General features: G+C 41.4%; 1 protein-coding gene across 3 annotated transcripts in view; it reads right to left on the bottom strand.

Annotated features, from left to right (window-relative positions):
• UBE2U (ubiquitin conjugating enzyme E2 U) overlaps window positions 1-18801 on the bottom strand; it is a 55258-nt gene that overhangs the window by 16225 nt on the left and 20232 nt on the right. Inside the window, exons 6-10 of one of the 3 annotated variants that reach the window (XR_006885981.1) lie at window positions 15794-15842; window positions 6049-6137; window positions 4565-4760; window positions 2523-3609; window positions 64-399 (exon numbers count right to left, since the gene is read on the bottom strand). Coding sequence is in view for 1 of the 3 variants with exons in the window: in XM_046645117.1 (XP_046501073.1) it covers window positions 6049-6137; window positions 15794-15842 (138 nt within the window). In the remaining 2 variants the exon portion in view is untranslated. Of the gene's footprint in view, window positions 1-63; window positions 400-2522; window positions 3610-4564; window positions 4761-6048; window positions 6138-15793; window positions 15843-18801 lie in introns of those variants that run through there. The other 2 variants (XR_006885980.1, XM_046645117.1) reach the window with 2 other exon arrangements.

Raw genomic sequence — 18801 nt, 5'->3', positions numbered from 1 at the left:
AATTAGAGTATTGAGAAAAAGGAACTATTAAAAACACTTTAAGAATAGTTCGACGTCTGAAATGATAGACTTCATTAAGTCGATATGTGGCAATGACGCACACTCTACAGTTCAAGTCACGTTACAATGCTCGGACACTTTCCAAATTTCTTCCTTTTATTTGAACTTTGTAATATTAGATATTGTTTAAAATAAGTAGATTGTGACTTTAAAACTTTTCATTATAAAGACATTTGTTTACATATAATTTGTAGTCATGAAGAAGGTGTTAAAATAACTCACATAGAAACTGCAGACACCATAGTTTAACAAAATTCTGACTCAGCACTTCAAGCGGCAAAATAGAATCCTGGAGTTGGAAGCGACATTCCAGATCCTGATCTTTCCTAAAGCAAGAGTCTGCAAGAGATGAGCATCCAGCCTCTAAACGAACCCCTTGCCAACGACAGAAAACTCTCCTCTTTGTTGTTGGGAGACTGACTGTTCCACTGACAGTAAGGTCACAGTGTCGTTGCTTAATCTGAGTGCTGAGTTTCCACTCCTAGTTCTGACCTCCGGAGCAACACTGAGTAAATCCATCCTCCCCGTGGGAGACAGCCCTTCGAATAAAGATAGCTCTCAGGGCAGCCTCAGTTCCTTCAACTGTTTCTTAAGACATGATTTTCTGGAGACCTAACCATCCTCACCATCCTGGTTGTGAACCTTGTTGATGCTCCTATTAAAGTTTGCATTCAGAATTGGCTCAGGGTCTTGATTTCACTTGAATAGCAAAGACACAAGTGGGTTACTACCATCCTTGATCTGTGTGCTACACCTCTGCCAATTCAGCTTAGATCTGCATAGCATTTTCTGGAAATCACATTACACCGCTGGCTCATATGTTTGTGGTTAATTATAAACCTTATGCCTTCACTCAAATGCACATAAAATTTATTGAAAATCTACTATGCTTAAAGCGCTGGTAATTTTGACATGAAATAACTGTTAAGCCAGATCATACACACATATATACCTCATCTATCTGTCAATCATCTATCTATCCATCCATCCATCCATCCATCCATGCATCTCTCATCTCCCTGTTCCTTATGATTGTCCTGGATTTACAGTCTCGAGCTATTTAACCAACTAGATGCTCTCCACGGTCTTGCCCTTATCTGGAGTTTCCTTCTTAATAATGACGAATCACCCCTGTTGTCACTGATAGAAAAAACCATTTAAACTTAATAGTTCTCATTTTCTTCTATTAATATTACATGATTTTCACCAGCAACGTTCCTCACTATTCTTTAATTTCTTTTCTTGCTTCAAACACACACAAGCACATATACACACATATTCTTGTAGGGTTATTAATACTCTTTTTATTGGTATTTGGATATAAACTCCTCCCTTCCATTAGGAAGCAAAGCTGAGCTTCCCAGAGATCTTAGTGAGGGCTCGATATATCCCGTAGGTGATTATAATAACTAATATTAGTAGAGTTTTTACTATATGCTGGAGGGATGCAGTATGTATTGTTAATACCTACTTTACAGATGAACAGACAGACAGAAAGGTGGAGTAATGCCTTCTTATTGGGACTATTCACTACTGCTTAGAAAAAAGTTAAAATTTATTTGAAGTGTCTATTCAAGGATCATTCATATCTTTCCTTAACTTTTTCAAAATTGCCTTTCCTACATTTTCTATCCGAATATGTACAGCAGTCTCTTCTTTACATATTATAAAACTCCAAATGGCAAGGTCATCTTTCCTGAATAGTCCCATTAATTTTATATCATTGGCTCATTTTATTCCTCGCTTTCTCTACTCTCAGAGATGAAAAATGCCAAGCATTTGCACAAAATTTTATTGTAAAGCTTCCTATTTTACGCCTCCAATTTTTTCACTCATCTGTCTCTTACCACCTGACTGTAAACACCTCAGAAAGCTTATCATAATCCTTCTCTTCTTGTCTCCAACACACAGCCAACTGTCTAACATGGACGACGCTCAGTGAATGATGTTGATTGGAGGGAAATAATGAAGAAATGAGGACAGGAGAGAGAGAGACAGAGAGACAGAGAGAGAGAGACAGAGAGAGAGAGAGAGAGAGAGAGACAGAGAGAGAGAGAGGAAAGGACCAGTGAAATTTGGTCAGGAGTTCTTGAAGTTCGATCCCCCCCACAACCACATCTCGCCCTAGGGTGGCTTTGTAATCTGTGGTAGGAGAGCACCGTCTGTTGCCTCCATCATACAGCTCTTTTTCCTTCTCTTTCTTCTGAGGATTACTGGCATTGCTTCTACTCTGTTCTTCCATGACGCATCTCTTGTCCCACATCTGTAGAGGTTGATCTGAAGTTTTTTTCCCACTGATGGGACTCTCACCTCCAAAGACAGAAAAGCACTGACTTGCCTCAGCATGTTTCGTTTCCACACATACCACCTCATGCTAACCAGAGAGCAACTTAAAATAGAGTGGAACATTTTTGTCAATGAATAGAAATGAAAAATGAGGTACAAAGAGTTAAAAGACTAACCTAAATTCTCTTAACTGTATGCGCAAAACTAGTCGAGGGCGGAGGAGTCTCTAACCGTGGACGTCACGCTCTGCCCGCCAGAGCCCTTCTAACCTCGGCTGCACACTGTAACCACCTGGGGAGCTTCACAAACTACTCCCGCCTGGTCCTGCTCCCAGAGATCCTGATGGGTTGGGGCTGAGGTGGGAATTTTTACAGGCTCTGCTGGTGGTTCAGAGGAGCGGTCCAGCCTGAGAGCCAGTGCGTCAGACTTAGACAACATTGCTTTTTGCATCTGATGCATCTTGGAGGCGGGGTGTTGCTGGCTCAAAGCTCAAAGAATGAAGGTCTCCTAGGGTGAAAGCGAGCAACCCAGGACGCTTCAGGCTGGTAGGACTGTTTCGATGACAGCAAGCACACACAGGAAGCCTGCACTCACGGTTCCAGAGCACACTGGTCTGAAGGAATTCTCTTCCCCAAAGATGAACATTTCCTTATGAGGATCATCTTCTGTCATTAATGTGCTGTTGCCCACAACCACATGTGCTGATTTGTTCTCTGCCAAACTTTTTCTTTGCCATTCTGTAGTGATGGGCAGAGAACCGTGGGTCATCAGTACATTGTCCCATATGATTGTCTGTGACTATAAACTAATAATTACAATTATTGAAAAATGTGTTGCATAGACTTCAGAGTTTGAATTTAAATCTCAGGGTTTACAGAGAAAACAACTTTATATCATATTCTGGAGGCTGTATAGTATGAGAGAAAGAGCGACAAATGTGGAGTCAGATCTGGTTCCAGTCCTTGGGCCACAGGCTACCTGCAGTAATTAATAACAGCCACTCACTGGGTGCTGGGCACTCTTGCAGGGCTCCAGCCCTGTGAGGGGTATGCTATAACTATTCTCATGGTACAGATGAGGTAAATGGGACACAGAGAGGTTAAGAAACTTACCCAAGGTCACATGTTAGTAAATGGGAGAGGCAGGATTAAATCTCAGCAATCTGGCTCCAGAATTTGCACTCTTTACCAATATATAATGTTCCCTCCTATATGTGTGACCTTTGGTAAATCACATACCTTCTCTTGGTCTTGGTTTTCTCGTCTGTAAAACAGAGTAATAATAATAATGTCTTGCTCTTGGGTTGATATCCCACTATGCATGACATATATCAGAGTGTTCAATAAATATTGGCTGATAAATGAATCAAAGAAGGATAAAAACAAAGGATGATTAAAAAACATAATACAGAGTATGCTCTGTAAACTGTATTATACAAGGACAAATTTACTATTATTACGGCACACATGACTATATAAAGATTCATGGTACAAAGATATAGAAAAAAGTTAATATTCAAAATCAAAATACAACCATTCATCACGATTCAGAAAATAAAAAGCTTTAAAAATATGCACGAGAGTTTAATAATCTTTCCGGGATAGGAATATAACTGTAGAAAACGAATTTATTAGAAGTTTCCCTTTTATTTCCGTGTAGTTGAAGAAGTGTTCTATGATCTAAAAGCTTCCTCTTTATTACTGCCAGGAAGTTAGGCCGTTAAAAGAGAGAGGATTGGATCTCATCCAGCTGAACTATCCAAAGACCAAAAGGCCAGCAGCACACCTAAGGTTTACATTTAATTTGTTAAAATTAAGTGCCGGTTATTATTGATGGAAAACTCTTGAAACATTCTCATAACAAATCTCTGGGGGAAGAAGAGAGAGGGTGACGGTGAAATCTTGCAGCAAGGTCTAGAGTCCGTCTCAGAAGTTCCTCTGGGCTAGAGGCAGCTATCGCCAGCCGTCGCCTTTACGGAGAGACAGGATTACACACGAGGTTAGCGACAGATGGAGAAACAAGAGGCACGTGAAACATTTTGGTGTCAAACTCTTTTGAAGAAGAAACTTCAGTCACTGGTGTTTCATTATTTCCTTCCGTTTTTTAATTGTTCTTTATTGCAAGCCAATCATTTGCAAATTTCCTTGAGTTTTGGCATGTAATTCTATTTTTTTTTTCCCCAGCAATTTGGAGTTTCCAAGTGCCTCTAAATACTTACCTGTCATTCCACGAAGCGCCATCCTATACCACTCAGCTTGTTTTTCGGTTGAAGCAGTTGGACACTGAGTCGGTCCCCAGAGGGTGCCAAGTGCCTCTGCACACTGTGTTTGTTGAGGGTACCGCCCCCAGGATTCCTTCTGAGCTCTTCAGTGCCTCACACGTAGTAAGTACTCGAGATGCGTTTGCTGAATTGACTAAGCAGTACACAACCACAACTCTTTGAAGTGAAGTAAACATTCACATACTCTGGTATCAAAAATAATAAAATTCTTTGTACTGATAGATTGCTAAACACTGTTTGAAGCAGACTTTAAAGGTTTCTCAAAGCACCTCAAATTATTTTTCTTAACCGCTAATCTACGAGTGATTGAGGAGGGGGACATATAAACGCAAACTAATCAATAAGCAGCAACCTGAAGGAACATGTCATTTCTTACAAGTTCTTGAGCTAACTTACTTTTTTGCATTTGTTAAACTTCGTACTGCTTTTCACTCTAATTCGTGCCTTAAAACTAGAAACTTTTTGTTGTGATACTTTGTTCTATTGAAACAAATATGAGACTATCACAATGATGAGATGAAATTGGACGAGGCCACAAAGGAAGGCAGTGGTCGTGGGGGTGGAGTGGACAGGAGACATTCGTAATGTTGTAGGAGGCAAAATCACCACGATTTAATGAGGGAAGTGAAGTCTAGGCAATGGCGGTGGACGAGAGAGAGAGTGGGTAGGGAGGACTGAATGAAGAAGGAGGAGGCAGAGGAACCCTGAGGAGGAAAACCCTGGACGCCGGTGCTACCTAGCTCAGGAGAGCACAGCCAGCCAGAGAGTGGGGAAGATGAAGGCTGAGAAGCAACCACTGAATCTGGGAGTAGCGAAGCCGCTGGTAACTTCAGAGTGCGCCCCTGCAGCAGGATAGCTCACGAGGTCACATTTCAGGAAATGTGTACAGACTGGATAACCTATTTTGATCCAAATAATGACAGTATCTAAAGATTTGATTAAATGCGACCAGAAAGTTGTCTTGCTCTCCCCTCCTGTCTTTAGCTCCTAGTGTAGATGGCAATGGATAAGTCTTCCTTAGAAGGATCGAATTGAAAGCCCGAGGTTCATATGTTTTCTTGCTGTTTTTCTACTTAATTCTTAGCTTGAGGATAATCGCGTTTAGAATCAAAAAGATTCCTCCTGCTATGAAGACTTCTTTCTGGTGTGAAGGGAGTAAAGTAAATCTCACAAGACTGAGGACTTCATCTCTTATGCCTCCAAGTGCCTCTCTTTCCTTCTGGCTTCTAATCAGACTTCAGTCCGGGGCTCCATACAAAAGAGGAAATAAACTCATAGCTGTGGAATGATTGCTATAAATAGCCAACAGAGAAGTTTATCACCCGCAAATTGCAAATATATGTCAATTGGTCTTTGAAAGCAAGCCAAGTTGAGAATAATTAAGAGATTAATAAATACCAGAATCAGGCAGATCATCTTACATGGAGTTCTGTAATAGTCTGTGGGTTTTGACGTGGCTATTCCAGACCATGTCTTGTAGTAATCGTCAAATGAGACTACTTTAATTGATCTGAAAATACAAATTAAAATCAGACAATGAGTAGTTGGCAAGTTTGATTTTTAAAATTACTTTATCAGAGTGGATAGTTTCAGACAACAATATCTTGTCACAAGACATTAAGCTGATTTGCAATTTCTAAGGAATGAATCTAGCATATAATTTCTCCACTAATACAAACAAATCACAAAAAAGAAAATCCATCTAAATCACTTTTCAATGATAAATGTAAATGTGCACCCATGTGTATATTATAAACAGAAAACTACAGGTTTAAGATATCTGCCTTTCACGACTAACATTAAAAAAGCACTTTAAGGAAAGCGTCATACCTGTATTTTTCTCCTTCCACAATCAACAATTTTCTCAAATGTCTATGCCAAAGTTTAGTAAAATCATCCTTATTTCCTTTTTATGATGAGAGGGAAATAGAATGCCAGAATTGAGATTATTTTAATTTTTACACAGAATCTGGCCATTTTTGAAGAGGAAGAAAAACAATTCTTCTAATATTCCCGCCCACACTTTTCCTCCCCTGTGCCAATATCACCATGTTCCCGCGGGACAGCAGAGGCTGTTAGAAAGTATTAAATGGGAACCCTGAAACTGTCTCTTCCATAACTGCATTTCCATTTTTTTCCTACAAACTTTTTGAAAGCAGAGATTCGCAACACTCTACAAACAAAACATTGCTTTGGGATATTTTCAGACGTGAAATCACCAATTAACTTGCTTAAATAGACACTTGAGAATCAAATGTCAAAGACCTTACATTTGTTTTCCATTTTAAGTCTTTGGCTGTTTGGAGCCAGCAGCAACTTTTCAGTTTTCAGTTAGAACAAGTATCCAGCACTAGCATTTATCGGTAAATTATAGGTCCCTTAAAGTAAATATTTAACTCAATTTTGAAATTAATGGGGCAATATCTACATGTGTTAATGCATTCATTTATTTAAATGATAATTACAGACACCTACTTTTAAGACTAACATTTTTCAAATGTGTTATTGATTTTGCAATCGTACTTAACTGGAAATCTGAAACTCAGTGCAGAGAAATTAATCACGATATTATTGCCTCCAGAGTTACAACACAGTGCTTTCTACTACTAGATGATATACTAAACTAACATTAATTTGCTAACGAAATGTTTCGGCTTTTGGCAATTAAGGTAACAAAATGAAAGGCTGCATTATAGCTCCTGCATGAAAAAGCCAGTGATCAATCTGCTGTCACAGATCATTTAGCAGACAACAATGACCCCAGAGGAAGGAAACTGTCAACACACTGTCTAGTGAAAAAAATACACCATCTTCAGGCACAATCGTCTCCATTGTTTTTTTTTCTGTTTGACGACGACCCATGACCCTCCCCCTTCCCAACGGTGTCCTGTTCAATTTCAAACTGTTAGCCTTCAGGGGCTTTCTCTTCTTTTCCCAGAATAATTAAAAATATCACCCTAAAAAGTATAACTTTAGTATAGTTTGAATATACATAGCAGAATGTCTTAAACATTTGGGAATATTTGTATTTTCGATTTTATAAAGAAAACAGTCCCTTAAGATAAGAGAACAGTAACTATTTTATCATTATTTAGATAAACTACTAAGTTTACAGGGATATATACAGTATAAAAAATACATGTGTTTATAGTTTCAACCAACAACAGGAATTTATTGAGTATTATCACTGGCACTATGAATACGAAAAAGTAGAAGATACAACTTTAAACTGAACATCGGAGCTTATTATCCTGTTGGGAAAATGAAATATCCCTGAACTGGTAAACAGAATAGCTCTGTATATTAATATAATGATGCGCTACATCATTTAGCACAGACATCTGGAGACCACAGTGACAGATACTTTGGCAGTGGCAGTAAGCAAAGAGGTTGGAGGTGCGAGCTCCAACTTTGCTTCAGAGCCGTTAGGGAAAGAGTCACCCGGGATACGGCCCTGAAGGGAGGAGGCGGCGTTGCAGGCGTTGCGGGGTGACAGTATGCCCAATCGCTCCGGGGGGAAGGGGCACGGTGTGCGCATGCACGTACGGAGCATGTTGGGGGAAGCGGTGATAATAACAAGATAATTGACTCCAGTGGAGAGTTCCGATTTCAGAGGAATTGAAATTTGATAAAAATAGGTGAAACTAGGCAATGCAGGGTCTTCAAATTTAGGCAGAGAACGGGTTAGAGTTGATGTGGTAATCTTGATTTATTAGGTGATAGAGAGTAATGAGGAGGTCTGGAATACGGCAAGTAAATGGTGAAATCAGCGTTTGAGTAGGAGTTTTCTCTGGCTTTAGTATGTAGCGTGGCTTTTATGAGAGTAAATGCAGGGGACCGGTTAGAAAGTAAATGCAGTAATTCAGGCAAGAGATACTGAGACCTCATACTTGAGTGGGAGCAAACATTATGAAGAGGGGGAGATGAATCTACGACAATACTAAAGAATTGACTGGACTGGTTGCCTGATGGAGTGTGAAGAATGAAGGAATTTGAGGGTCACATATTCTCCTAAAGCCCAGAAGGCCAGTTAGCTCCGCTATTAGTAGAAAGCATCTAGAGAAACTCGAGTGAAATATGAGTTTAATTTTAAACATGGGTTGTAGGTGATGACCTCTAGGAGTGTGATTGAGAAATTGGGGCTGGAAAAAAGAGATTTGGGTCAAATCGACACAAAGGTTGATAGATGACATCATTAGGGAAAACAAAGTCCAAAAGAGTAAGTGTTTAGAAAAGAAAGAGCAGAAACCAATTCACAGTTCAGAGGAGCCAGTGAAGGCAGCAGGAAGGACGGTGAAGGGAAGACAAGAATGGTGGCGGTGCTACTTCATGGAAGCACCGTCCCAGCCCCAGCAAAGCTAACGACTACATCCCGACACATCTCCGGACATTTAGTCATGTCGTATCCTGACTAAGGGCACAGGCTCTGGAATCAGCTGGTCTGGGTCAAAACATTCTGGCACCACTACTTATTAGCTGCGTGACTCTGGGCACATTACCTAACCTCTCCAGTCCTGTTTCCAGGGATAAAACTTCCTCTTGCGGTGGTTGTGAGCCTTCAACAGAATCATGCATGACAAGAGCCAGGTAGGGGGTCTAGCGGCCCCCAGCACTCCGTGTCAGCCGGTCTCCTCAACTGCCTCAGTTAATAACACCTCCTCATTTCTCTCCTGCAAACTCTGAACCCAATTGCTTTTCTCTCTCTGTCCCTCCCTATTCCAGGTTCTCATGCCTCTGCTTGAAAGCCGCATCTGGTCACCTAATTCTATAGGAGGAAGTCTAGAGACTCTCATAGAACTCGAGGTTCTTCAGCATCTGGCCATGCCAACCTTTTCTTCCACGGCTCCTTCGCACATCCAGAGGCTCCATCACAAGGAGCTTCCTGACAACCCTGAGGGTACCACAGAGTTACACTTCTGTGCCAGTGCAAGCAGTTCTGTCCAGAAAGCTCGTGCCCTCTGTGGTTGTCACACTTCTTATCACAGATCCCGCCCAATAAAAATATTATGTCAATGCAGGTTGTCACAGTGGCCACTGCAGATGCCTCCATTCTCCTCCCATTATGTACAAGCTACTCTATCTGATGGCACAGACCCCATCCCTGGCTCTAAGTCAGGGCCTGATGGGCTCAGGGCTGTGTGATCAAGGTAACAGTTTAGGGACAGGCACCTGGCCCAAAAAGATCCGGTCAGAGCGAAATTTATTCTAGTTTCTAGTACATCTCGATATCTGGGAGTGTCAATCTTCTTTGCTCTTCTTCAAGATTGCCTTGTTTATTCTAAAGCCTTTGCATTTCTCCACACCTTTAGAACCCCCTTGTTAATTCCCAGAAAAACACCCGGCTGAGATTTTGATTGATATTCAATTGAACGTATAGACTAATTTGGGAAGAACTGACATTGTAATAATATTGAGTCTTTTCCAAGTCGCACACATTGTATATCTCTCTCTATTTCTTTAGGTCTTAAAATTTCTCCCAGATATATTTTGTGGTTTTAAGTACAGATATCTTATTCATCTTTTGTTACATTTCAGTGCTGTTGTAACGGTAGTTTTAAAATTTCTCTTTCTATGTGTTGATTGCTAGTATATAAAAATACAGTTGATTTTTTAATGCTCATCTTGTATCCAGGGTCCTTGCTTAATTCACTTATTAATTTTCAAGCTTTGTATATTCATTTGGATGTTACTTTGTATAGAATCCTGTTATCTGTGAATAAAGATGGTTTACTCCATCCTTTCCAAAATTCAGATGTATTGGCCTATAATTTTTCTTTCTTATAATAATCTTCTCAGGTTTCGGAATCAGAGTTTGGAAGACTGGAAGTATACCCGTTTTCTCTATTCACTGAAAAGTCTGAATATGTTTTTTCAAAAAATTGTCTTATTTTGAAATAAATTTAGATTTATAAAAGAGTTGTAAAGATAGTTGAATACTTTTTTGTTGTTGTTGAGGAAGACTGCCCTGAGCTAACATCTGTTGCCACTCTTCCTCTATTTTTTCATATGTGGGACACCTCCACAGCACGGCTAGTGAGCTGAGCAGGCCGGGATCCGAACCTGTGAACCTGGGCTGCTGAAGTAGAGTGCATGGAACATTAACCACTCAGCAACCAGGCTGGGCCCATTGAATAGCCCAAACAAGATGTAGAATATTTTTATTACTCCAGAAAGTTCCTGACTGTCCCTTCCCAGGCAGTCTGCCTTCACACTTTGGGCAACACTGACCTGATTTCTGTCACTGCAGATTAGTTTGCCTATCCTAGAACCTCGCATAACTTGGACCATACAGTATGTACTCCTGTATTACTCGGGGTTTTTCACACAGCACAATGCCGGCTGTGACACATGCAACTATAGGCGTTGCATGCATCAACATTCGTTCATTTCTATTGCTGAGAATATTCGATTTATGAATATAACAACTTATTTATACATTCAACTGTTGATGGGCATTTTAGCTGTTTCCAGGTTGGGATATTATGAATAAAGCTCCCAGGAACATCTGTGTCTAAGTGTTTTTGTGGACATATATTATCGCTTCCCTTAGGTAAACACTTAGGAGTGGAATTACTGGATTACAGGGCAGGTGAAAATTTGATGTTATAAGAAACTACTAAATTGTGTTGCAGACAGGCTGTGGGCGTGTCGAACGGCACAACAATGCGCACAGAAATGCAGCAGAGTCCCGGGGACTGCCTCCTCGGCAACAACTGGATTGCTAGCTTCAGCCAGCGGTGCGCCCTCCCCATCTGCCCCTTCTCAGAAATGACAGCAGCCATCCAGTTCAACCCAAAACCTAGTATTTATCCTTGATTCCACTTTATCTCATAACCTACACCTAATCAAACCAAGCCTTGAATCCATCCGCTTTCCTTCCCTCTCCACATCTGTGCCCTCAGCCCTAGCCCCAACACCTCTTCCCTCCCTTGGTCCACTGAAATAACCCAATGACTGTCTCCTTGCTTCGTCTTAGATCTGCCACAATCCAGTCCCCACACAGCATTTAAAGTAGTCCTTTTGAGATGTTAACCTGATGATGTCTTTCCCCTTCTTAAAAGCTGTTCGGCTGCATCCCAATTACTGCTGCAAGGCTAATAAAATCCGAATTCCTACCTATTGTGGGCCTGCCTCATCTCCTGCCCCACTCTTCTTCCCCCTGGCTGTGGTCCAGCCCCGCGGCTTGCTTTCTGCTGCTCTAACATGCCATGCTCATGTCCACTGGAGGCTCTGTGGACTAGGTATTCCCTCGGCCTACAATCTCAGGGTAGCTGAGAGATACCACTCTCCCCCAGTTTTTCACTCCTCCCTTTTCCTTTCAATTCACAAATCTCGATTTTTCAAGATAACACCCTCTACAGGTTTATCTCACCATGGTTCTTGGCTATAGTAACTCTTTCTCCCAGAACCCACGCATCATAGTCCGTCGTCAGTGCTGGGGCCTCATGCTGCCACCTGGTTACCTTGCTGCCTGTGTGATGAGAGAGTCCGCGTTCCACACAAAGGACCGAAGGGCCAGGGTTTCCGCCCCAGAACAGGGGCCCCTCTTCCTTCTGTGTGACCCAGCACCAAAGACTGTGCCTAGTCTGACTGCCGGAATGAGAAATAACTGCTGCCCGCATTTTGGTGTCAATATTTTATGTATTCCTTTCAGGCCACGCTCACATGCTCAGCGCTCCTGCCGGAGACAGATCCCAGCAGTGCTACAGGCTGGGCCTCATCTGGGGGCTGGGGGATGGACGAGGCCCATGCTCTTGCTGCCACATCCCAATTAATCACTCTGTCAGCTGTCCCAGGTCTTCTGATGTGCTGGGGTCACAGAGCCCCTGGACGTGACGCTGTCTCACGCTCCGGGACAGAGGCCTCCCCGAGGCTCCTTCTTCCACGCGCTCTTCTGACTTCAGTCTCTTGGGAGCTAATCCACTAAGAGGAGCCTTGTTTGGGAGCATAGTTAAGTATCCACTATTGCCCTTTTTATATTGGAAAGATAACATCTAGGATCTGGTGGAGCAAGGCAAACAACAGTCTACGCTGAGATTACCGTCTGAAACCAGAAGCCCAAGCACAGCAAATAATAACCAACGCTGAAATAACCCGGTACTGCGACAAGTGCCTCACGTGCATGCAATCATTTAAGCTTCACAGCAACCCCATAAGGTTGGTACTATTATTGTTACTGTTTTATATGAAGAAGCTGAGATGGAAACAAGTTAACTATTTGCCTTAGTCTCACATTTGGTCAATGGAAGAATTGCGATTCTTTCACTAGCTATGCTGGGGTGTGTGTGCGTGTGTGTGTATGTGGGTGCGTGCGCATGTGTGTGTGTGATAAGACCATATGTAATATCGCATAACCCACTCTCTTCAGCTACTTTTAATCTTAATAAGTCTGCAGAATCATGTCTGAAAGATACTTTTTGGACATTATATGACTAAACCAAAAGGTATTTAATCAATTCATTTTGTTGGACTTCCTGTTTTCAGCTTTTCATTTTAAGCAGTTCTATGATTGACATTCTTGCAATCTATCTTTACGCACTTCTTCAATTATATCCTTACAGGTAAATCTCTAGAAGTGGAATTGCTGTGTCAAAGGCATGCACTTCTTTTAGAACTTGCCATATGCAACACGAATGTCGCTCTTTTGTGTCTTCCCTCGAATTTTGTCTCGTGCATGCCCCTTTAAATGATTTAGGCACGCTGCACATGTGTATTTAGTATTCTGATCTTCTCTGTCTCATTCTCCTCTCTTCTTTTGATTATCTAGCAACCAACTTCCTTTCTCCTAACCTGCTTTGGTTTTATATCTCAGCTCCTGATACACTTTGATTGCCCTGGCATTTCTGATTCACTTTTCCCTTTTATTCTGGATGTGAAAACACCTTCCACTGGGTCAGGCTGTGGGAAATACACCCTCTCCTGTCTCCATGCTTCTGAATGTGCTATTCCCTCTGCGTGGAGCGCCCTTCTCTTGTCTGCAGGTGAATTCCTACTCTACCTATAGACATCAGCTCAAGCATCAGCCCCTCCTGGCAGCTGGCCTTTATATGCTCCCTCCAAGCTTTTGTAAGATAGTTCTCCCTCTGTGCTCCCCCAGCATCTTGATCTTATCTCTGTAATAGCACTCATTATATTGTAGGTATTAATGTAATGCAACAGTTAACAGGCCTGGCCCAATAAATGTTGGGTTGCATTTAACAGAGGTGGAACCAGTGACAGATGACTTGGTGAAAAAGTGAAGGCCTCTAAAGGAGGCCTAGAAAAAACAAAAGCTACAGGGGAAGAGGTTTGTGCTCAGTATGACTCATTTTAAAAATGATTCCACCTGACCTTAGCATCCCCTCTTGGCCACCATCCTGATATTTGCCCCTGGCCTTCAAACTACATCCTCTGGTAGAAGACGCTCCCATGTGGTCCTGTGGGACCGACAGTCAGGCACTCTCCCTGCCCCATCTTCTCTGCAGAGGAGAGCTTCCAATCCTAGAGTATAATCTCGTGAGGTCAGAGATCACATATGATCCAGGTGTGTGTCCCCAACCCTGGAGCACCGTGCCTGGCACAGAGCATATGCACAGCGAATGCATTTTAAATAAGTGAATGAGTAGCTGTTCTGCAGAGGCTGCCCCATATCTCATTAAGTGTATCTACAGCCCACATGCAAACATCCCAGATGACAAGCACAAGCCTAAGTCACCTTCAATTACTGCACGTCAACTGGACTCCCGTGACTGTATTCTACCCTGTTGACCAGACTTTGCCTGAGTGTTGTTATGTCTTTCAGAGGCAGGATTTCAACTGCCTGTGCATGCCTCTGGAATCTGTTTCCACAGCCAGGTCAGCTCTTTCAGCTGCTGAGGAGTGTGACGTTCCAGCATCTGGTGCTAGACTGACAGTGCTAAGAGCAGCCTCTCTCTTTGAATAATTTCTGCAAGACCTCATTGTGGATGCTCTATGTAAAAACTAAAACCTAGACATAACTGAGCATTAACCCATAACAAATGGACCAGGGCGAACATTAGAATTCACAGATATAGAAGAAATTGCAGCCTGCTATGAACTAGGAGTGTAGGGAATCACCGAAATCTAGCCTGTTGCTTCAACTGAGTCTAGAGATCTCTCTAGAGATTTCAGGCTAGCACTAGGTAAGCACCACAAACCAGACCTGATTCTGGCTTCATTTATCCTTGGTTTGGTTCAGAGGCCCTGTGGAAGCTGGGACTACAGAAGTTCTGGGCTGCTCTTATTGCCTTACTAGGAAATGCTGGCAGTGTATTTTCATGCACTGCAAATAATTATACCACAAATAGAAATACCTTTGTGATATTCTAGGGACATTCGTGTTCCACAGGTGATGAAATGGTGTCTATGCGTTCAACAGCCATTTATCGTAGGTCTATTTTGCGCCAGGATGGTCAGCTGCTTCTCTCTACATTGACAAGTATAAGGGGCAGCAACGTCTTCTACTGAATCCCAACCCACTGGATTATGCTCACCTTCCTGCAATTTTCAAGTTCTTTCACAAACAGAAGCCTCTTAAATTACCTAATTTTACCCATCTTTTACACAGTGCCAGTCAAGGAAACCTGAGCCGAAGCAAGCAGTATTTCAACACGGCTTAATTGACTGTTTTCTACATGTGACTGACTATCAAATTAAGGCTGATGGAGATGCTCGAGAAACTAAACGGTGCAGAACCATGTGTGAGGACACTGACCTATAACCTGTTCAGGGGCTCAAGGCTGAATTGATGCCACATTGTCAGGTTGTCTCTCAAGTTGTACAACGGCTTCAGCCCTAACTCTCACCATTTTCCTCTAGCATCTTATCTTCTAAATTGCTTGGAGTTTTGCAATCTAGAATGGTTTGTGCTCATTATGTTGACTACACATTTTTTCCTTTTCAACCATAAAAAATAAAAATTAAAAGAGTAGGCAAGTTCATAGAGTTACTTTCAATTTTAATTCAATAGTCTAGAAAGAATTCAATAATTATCCACATTCTTCCTGAGAATAATATTTTAGAAAGCCATTGTAAGAGGAAAAGATATCTACTTCCTTTTCTAAGTAAAAAAAATGAAAATTCAATTATGATAGAAAATATAAACAGTTTAAACCAATAGTCCTTTTAGTAAATAAATCAACATAGAATTGTATAAGGAAAACTTACCTGATAAATTTATCTGGGTCTTTACGTAACTCAGGATAGTCATCTTTCACTGTAAAGAAAAATATGAAACGATTCTGGTTTACGTGGAAGATTGAATATATGGCTTTATGTGTACTCTTTCCAAAGCTTCAACAAAATGGTAATAAAAGGGGGAAAATAAGGTATAAAACCTCAAGGGGAGCAAAAGAAAGACGGCGAGAAAATTTTTCAAGACAGAAAGCAGACGTCAAGTGATAACTGTCTTAGCAAGACATAGAAATTTGAAACCTAACTACATGATGAGGGGAGGGTGATAAAAAGCAAGAGGATGTACACTTCCGAACTTGGGGAACAATTCAGGAACTGGAGGTGCCAGACACCTCTGAAGGGCGAGAGGGAGAGCACACACGCCTAAGACTTACACCCTCATCCTGCTTGGCCAGACGACCAGCACTGCCCAGGCAGCAGGGAGGATGTCTCATCTCTGGAGAAACTGAGTCAGAGAGTCAGGCCTGGAAGACACTAGGCTCAAAGGAGAACCAGAGTACAGTAAGGGACTGACAGCAGGGGAGAAATCAAATAAACCATACTGAATAGATAAGATTCTTACTCTCTCCCCTTTCCAGCTCTGAGAGCATAAGCAGCTACCATCTCTCTCCAGGCTCAAGATTGAAGGATTCATCTCAGGAGAAACAGCCACGCCTGACCAACAGTATGGCCAGGTCCTCACCCAACAACCCTGTAATGAAACAAAACCATCCACTAGTCCAGGCTTTTCAGAGACTGGTTTCCATTCACCATGTGTCCATCAGTGGACACTCAAGGTCACTACACATTTGAGTAAAGTCAGTACCACGAATGATAACAACCAAAACAAAGAAACAGGCAGAAAAATAGAAAATAGAGCCTACTTTTCTGGATATCTTCCAGAATATAGAACAAACACAAAGAGACAGATAGTAGGAGAAAATAGATTTTTAAAAACTAGAAGATCAGATCAGTAGATCTCACATCCAAATCTTTGGCTATCTAGAAGAGGAAATGGAAGGGAAAATAATTATAAGAGAGATCACTTAAAAAAATTTCCAGAACTAAAGGATTAGAATTTGAGATTTAAACAGCTTATTGAATGCTCTACATGATGAACGGGGAGGGGAAAATCCCAAAAACACTACACCAAGAAACAGTACCAAGAAATTTAAGATCATTGGGAATAAAGAAAAGATTTTAAAAGCTTGCAGAAAGAAAACACAGCACACGTGAAGAATCGGACATCTGAATGAAATCAGATTTCTCAAGAGCAACTCTAGAAACTAGAAGGTATTAGGGTCCTTACAATTCTGAGAGAAAATTATTTCCAAACTGAAATTGAACCAAAGTGTGAACATGTGAGAGTGAAATAAATACATTTTTAGGCCCGCAGAGTCATAAACGCTGTAGCTCTCACCTACGAGGAAGCTCCGAGATGTGCTCCAACCAAATGAAGGCGCAAACCAACCAAGAGGAAGACGGGGGAGGGAGCAGGAGCTCCAGGCCCAGAGGCAGGCACGAGGCTCACCCGGGTACCACGAGAGAACGCCAGTCCAGACTGAAGGAGGATGGGCGGAGGGGGCCACTGGAAGCAAGTCTGAAAGGGGAAAGGCCACCGACTGAGGGCTGGGAGTCCTTCCACAGCTTCGTCAGAAAGTTGAGGGGAAAATTAGATGGCAGATATTACGACAAAAAACCAAAAAAGCAAAACAACAACAACAAAAGAGGGAATGAAAAATCAGGCCATTGGGACAAAAAAAGAAAAATAATCATTCATGGCTAATCTATGATGAATATTTACTAACTTGTAGTAACGTACCCAAACTATATTGGAGGATGCAGAGAGAAAAATGTGGGTGGAAATGGCAGTATAAAAGCTAAATCATAAAAAAAAAAGCTAAATACTTATATTTCAGAAGAAGCCTATAAGTAATATCTAAAGCTGAAAAGCCCAGAAATGTCAGTACAGAATAAACTTAGAAATATAGTGGTAAATTCCAGAATAAACAGCTAAATGTACTGCAAATTGTTGCTGCCTTGGTGGGGCAGGGGTTGGGGGGTACACAGCGATGGACGGTGTGCCTTCAAAGTCTGCTATCTTTCATTAAAAACCAATTTGCATTATTTGTCTTTTAAAGCTATGAACATATATTTCTTTGATGGAAAATAAATACTTAACATTTTTAGTTAAAATAAGGAACTTAGAGACGTTGCTAAAAAGTTACTGGACTATTTGGTGCAATGAAACACAAAGAGGAAGAAAGAAGCCTGCAACCCCAGCAGAGAGATCCACACACAGCATCCTGGTGACTCCAGTTTTCCACATCTCATGACACTCCTGTAACAACACAGGAGTCATCAGCCACAGAACCGGGTCTGGAGGATGCTGCTGAAGCCCATGGTCTTTAGCGAGCAAGCTGGGCTACCGGACGAAATTTCCTTTTCCCCTGACATCCGGAAGGGGAAAAGGTATTCCTACGCTCAACAGCAACCAGTACTCCCTCTAAAAGGAAGAGAAACCCAAACCTGGAACCCTATGAGACGTCACCTGCTTCAACTGTAGAAACAATTTTCTTTAAAATTGTTCTATTTCTATGAGGATTTGAAAACAACAACAGTGAACGAATTGGGAGCTTTCACTGGAGAAGAACCAAATGCTTACCACCACCTCTTCCTAACCTCGAGCAGAATGGGATGTATTTGCACAGTTATCAGGTTTTTAGAAAGGATATAATGCAAATTAGTATTATAATCTCCCTAATATTTCTATAATTCTTCTCTATTCTTGTATAATGACTCTCATAATATTTGTCAGTTACTATATTATAGTCAGTTTAGATAAGTATCTGAAACTTATTAGAATAATTCTCCTTTAACAAAAGCTACCGGAGTACATCTGGCTAAGGGAAAAAATATTACTTCAGGCTTGGCTACCATTACTTGTTTTTACTATTTTCATCTTTTTGTATTTTCTTTCAACCAAAGATTTTTTAAATTAT

This window comes from Equus quagga, chromosome 18 (genome assembly GCF_021613505.1).
Source record: "Equus quagga isolate Etosha38 chromosome 18, UCLA_HA_Equagga_1.0, whole genome shotgun sequence".
In the NCBI taxonomy this organism is placed as follows: domain Eukaryota; kingdom Metazoa; phylum Chordata; class Mammalia; order Perissodactyla; family Equidae; genus Equus; species Equus quagga.
The sequence above is the reverse complement of the archived record's forward strand: the minus strand, read 5'-3'. Positions and strand labels throughout refer to the sequence as shown.